The sequence below is a fragment of the Ruditapes philippinarum genome, unplaced genomic scaffold, assembly GCF_026571515.1.
Source record: "Ruditapes philippinarum isolate M1 unplaced genomic scaffold, ASM2657151v2 ctg7714_1_1_1_1, whole genome shotgun sequence".
NCBI classification, from domain to species: Eukaryota; Metazoa; Mollusca; class Bivalvia; order Venerida; family Veneridae; genus Ruditapes; species Ruditapes philippinarum.
This window is the reverse complement of record NW_026862733.1, coordinates 38654-43975: the sequence shown is the minus strand read 5'-3', so window position 1 is coordinate 43975 and position 5322 is coordinate 38654. Positions and strand designations below refer to the sequence as shown.

General features: G+C 31.9%; 1 protein-coding gene across 1 annotated transcript; it reads right to left on the bottom strand.

Annotated features, from left to right (window-relative positions):
* Nucleotides 1-135: 135 nt before the first annotated feature.
* On the bottom strand, nt 136-4351 carry LOC132720023 (multiple epidermal growth factor-like domains protein 10; the record flags this gene model as incomplete). The annotated part of the gene is made up of 7 exons (XM_060704002.1): nt 4288-4351; nt 2653-3711; nt 2141-2306; nt 1485-1543; nt 859-1164; nt 470-591; nt 136-241 (listed from the first exon to the last, which is right to left on the bottom strand). Coding segments are annotated over exons 1-7 (1882 nt in total), but the record flags the coding sequence as incomplete, so codon positions are not given.
* Between the last annotated feature and the right edge of the window lie 971 nt (nt 4352-5322).

Below are 5322 nucleotides of genomic sequence, written 5' to 3'. Positions count from 1 at the left end.
AAATCATTAGAAGTTGACTTAAGTATAAGATATATAAAAAAAGACTACATATGAAAATAGAATTTTATGTCAAATGCTTTTAATACTTAAAGTGAAAATGAAAAGACAAATGCAAATTTTAAAATGACTTGTAGCATAAGAAAAAAAACTTACATGCATACACTCCGTTGTATCTATTTTTCCCGCGATTTTTACGAGTAAGAGCTTCGTCACATGTTCTTGTCAAACCCTTTGGTAGTTTCTAAAAAATAAATGAATTATAAAACAAATTAGTTTGCGAAAAGTTACACAGGTAATTAAATTCAGTTATGCTCATTATTATTTAGCCATTTGCATTGTATGTTTTTATTTAAGATATATTGTTCTAATCTTAAATTTGTCTTAAATAAGTAGTTTAATTTTCAAGAGCTTAGTAATACATAATTTCCCATATCCGGGAAAGCTTATGTGATAACAACTAATACTGAACCTCAAATTCATTTTCATAATCAGTCTTCTTCCTGGCGTACTCTAGTAAATCAGATATTTGTATCCGGCTTCGAACCAGACTTGCTGTATTGTAATATAAATCTGCACTCGGCGGGTTTACCTCTGTAATAGAATGTTTAATAATGAATAAAGTGTCTTTACAGTGACATTTGATGTCACCATTGATTAATTGTTGCACAAATCTACACAAAAAACGAAACTGGCATTCTTGAGTAAATGAAATAGTCATCTTAAACCTTGATCTGTTTTCAAACAAAGCAGGTCAGACCTAAGATTGATAAATTTACATTCAGTTCAGATAGGCATTAATAATGTCATTAGCAATCCATGCTAACTCATTATCAATAATGTAACTTTAATTCAACAAACCTGTTTCTATGAGTTTAGAACTTCCTTCATCTAGTTCTTCTAACTCTATTTCATCTACATTCGTTTCCTCTTCTGATTCTCTTTCAGAAGTGGTTTCAATTGAAACATTCGCGTACGTATTACTTGATACTGCTGTTTCATCATCTAAATCTATTGTTATGTTGTCATATATTGTCTTTGGTTTGCTTATTTCCCTCATACTAGGTTTCTTGAGTTTTTGTGGTTTGTTAGGTTGGGCATAGATGTAGTCCTGACTGTCTGCATTTGGTACAGGTTTCTTCATTGGCTTTGCATACACATCTTGAACTGAATAAATTTATGATAAAATGATGAGCGATGAAACACTTTTGAAAAAAACAAATGAAATAATCCTTAGTGAAGAATTGAGATGGAGGTTTAATCATTTAGTAAATTGGAAATGTATGTTATAAACCGATAGATAGACTTGGGAAGGATGGAATTCACTTGGCGATTTAAACTTTAGTACTTGTATAGATCTGATTCGTATTCATTACAATTCTTGATCTATCGAGAGGTTGGTGTGGAAAATGACTAAAATATGATATGCATTATTTAAAACTTGTGTCATTATAAATTCATTCTGTATTCTTTTAACTATCGTATACTTAGATTATCTGCGACAACTTCTTCATGCTGAGCAGATTCATCACTAGAAGATTTTCGTCTGCCAAGTACATGAAAATTCATAATGTATTTATTTTATTATTCATTAAACAAAATAGATTGTTGTTTCTTTGTAAAAATCAATACAATTATTTAATATGAGCATTGAAAGGTAGAGCTCAGAATTGATTTAAGGTTATGCCTCATAACAGATTAATGTTTTAATTTTGGCCTTTGTCAAAGATTAAAGAGAAATCTTAATTTTAAACAAAAATGACATGCAATGGGTTTATGGAAGCTTACGTGCTACTACAAGGTCAGTTAATTTCTTAAAAATGCTAAAATAAATTTTAAAAGGTTACGCATTGACTGTGTGGCTTAGTCTTCTTAAGCTTTTCGTGCTTTTTGTTTAGTCAAAATACCATTTTGATTACACTTTTGCTGCCTTTATCTCAAATAATTTCACATACATCATTTTCTATTTGGTCAAAAGGTTCTTACATGTACTAAACTCATCATTACAATGCACATCAATATAAAAGTAATGTTTATGTTTACTTTTATTAACGAAAGAAAAAAATATTTTTGAGAAATAATTTGTCTTTAAAAAGAAATGAAAGCAAATACAGAACAGTAAAATAAATATCTGTATATATACCTTCTTTTAAGCAAGCACAAACCCAGAACTATGATCAATATCAGAACAAGAAAGCCTCCTCCTGCCGAAGCACCTATGATGATTATATCATTGCTTTCTTCTTTTCTTTGCTGTTTTTCTTGAGAACCCTCAGTAACAGTTTGAGTTGAACTTGTCTGTATCATGTCTGTATAATTTATAACAATATTTAACTTCAATTATTTTACAAAAACAAATCAATTGCACACACACACGTTAATTGACTATTCAATTTTGGAAGATACTTGATAGATGTGTGTTTAATGTTGTGTATGCATATTAATGTTTTAATGTCTCTTGTCTTATTTCGAGTTTATTTCTGTGCCTAAACGCGCCATTTTTTCTTGAAAGTATGTTGGAAATTACTAAATTATTTTTCAATGAACAAATGAGTGCATTCACATAAAAGTAAGAGTTTTATGATGTCATTTGGTTTCGTTATCAACATATAAAACAAAAACATATAATATTTCTATAACAATTAAAACATTAACCTTTTTTATTCGTTGTGGTAGTAGGACCACACTTGACACCGGTAAACCCATCCTTACATCCTCTCGTACATGTACCTGTGCTTCTATCACAGTCCTGATCTCGGCAACCCTCGGGACAGGAAGTATTACATGTATCGCCCCAATAGTCTCCTTCACATCCATATAAGCAATAACCGTCATCAAATTTACATGCAGTTTTACCTTCTACTATTTTACATGAATTGCTGCAAGCTAAACTGCATTCAGTTGCGTTAAAGTCACCATTACATTGTACACAACTATTTCTGTCATTCTTCGAACATACTAAGCATTTCTCATTACATTTTTCGGTACATCTTTCACCAGTCCAACCATCATTACAGTTCCCTAAACATATACCATTATTATCACAATTTGTAGAACATTCTTGTGAGCACTGAGCTGATTTTTTTTCACATGATACACCGTTAAATATTTCTCCTTCAGGACAGTCAGTGCATGTTGGTATATTATTATTTACCTTGCATAAATTGCATCCTGGAATATGACATAAATTTGAACATTCATCCTCCTGATTTGGACACCTATAACAGTAAACATATGTGGTTGCCGTCAAATAAAATTTATTCAAATAAAAACCGTCGTCGCAAATACGACAAACATTCCCGTCATCACATAGTTTACAATTCATTGGGCATTTTTGACAAAAGTAGTCACTGGAAGTATTGTATACTAAATATCCGGATTTACACCCTTCGGTACATCTATATAAATCACAAAGTTCGTTCTGACAGTCACTACAATTGTGTTGGCATCTACGTCCATATTTTCCATGTTCACAGTTTAAGCAGTATCCATTGTCATCATTACAATCACCATTTAAACACTCTTTACTACAGCCATATCGGCACTGTTCCGCACCTGTACCATACTTGCTAGCTTTACATTTCGTGCAGTTAGTCTGGTCGGTACAGCTAAGGCAATTGGCTGGGCAAGGATGACAATTATCAGCGGATAAATAGTGCGATGGTTCACAATTTGTGCATCTTGAATCAGGACAGGAAGTGCATCCAGGACACTCTATGTAACGGTGAAGAAAAGAAACATTTTCAATTCTATGCATCATAAATGTTTCCCCCTTCGTCATAAACTATTTTCAAAATATTTACTTTGATAATATCTATAACATTAAAAGAATATTTAAAAACATTTGTGTTATTTCGAAAATGTAAGATTTAAACACTAATTGCGCATTTAAAAGTATTTTATCTAGGGATTGAAAAGGTCTTCTCAGAAATGTTATTTTGAACATTTTCATCGGGACATAAGTTTTAAGGCAAGAACGATAAATGTTCGAATATTTACAAGCTTTAAGAAAGACACAAGAATAGTAAGTAACAATGTTTTTTCCTCTTTATAAAGATCCAGATACCTGTATACAAAATAAGTAACATCAAACAAGGGAAGATGAATAACAGAATAGCTTACGCTTGATACCATGTTTTCGTGCTCAGATAATTAACTATGTTAAATAAATTTTGAATGTCCCCACTGCACTTTAGATTCTAACAAATACTGAAGATAAAAATGTTAATGGAAAGTATAGCAAAAACAAGTGTATTTCTGAAACAGAAACAAACAGAGACTTATACTTACCTGCAACAACGAACTCTGTTTGTAATAGAAGAAACACTGCTATTGTTGCTAAATATTGTTCCATTCCTCTAGTGTCAAATCTAAAAGTTTTAAATAAACCATTTTATCGATAACATTTCCTGATAAATTTCAAAATATAATATAAATAAAAAAAACTACTTTCTGTTATTAACGTAGCTTTGGTTTCAGTTAATCTTTATATGAGATACAAACATGTCTTACTTTAAGGTGGTTATTTATGTAACATATGACTGGCCACTATTTAAACTTCACATTGAATTACAAGCAGGCATATTATCAAGCAGGCATATTGTTTTAAAATCTTAAAGACATTATGCATTTTGGTCCAGATATTGATCAAGATTGTGGATATTGCGTGGAGGTATTAAATTTATCTAAATGTTAAAGTTTTAGCAATCATGCTTTGCCAAAAAAAACTGTTATATATAATATTGAAAAATTAACATAAGTTCAAGATTAGGATATTTTACCTTTTGTTAACTCCAACAAATATAATAGAAATAATTTCTTTTATACTTCTTTGCTCAATTTAATACAACACAGGCGGAAGTAAAATTATACCAGTTGAGCACTTCAGCTTTTGGTAAATAATAACTCGTTTAAACCATATTACGAATATTTAACAACCTTAAGTATTTGGCTACGCGCTAGTACCCATAGTAAATAGCCACATTCAAATAAGTTTTAATCTTAATTTTTAAAGTCTGCCTTTTCCCCGGGCTTTTTATATAGTCAGCTCGTCCGCGGGCATTTTATACAGTCTCGTCCGCGGGCATTTATATTGTCTACCACGTCCGCGTGCATTTTGTATAGTCAGTCTCGTCCGCGGGCATTTATTTTGTCTACCTCGTCCGCGGGCATTTTTATATAATCTCCGCAGCCATTTTATATAGTTAGCCTCGTCTGCGGGCACTTTATATAGCCAGCCTCGTCCGCGGGCATTTTATATAGCCTGCCTCGTCTGCGGGCATTTTGTATAGTCTCCCTCGTCCGCGGCAATTTATATAGCCTGCC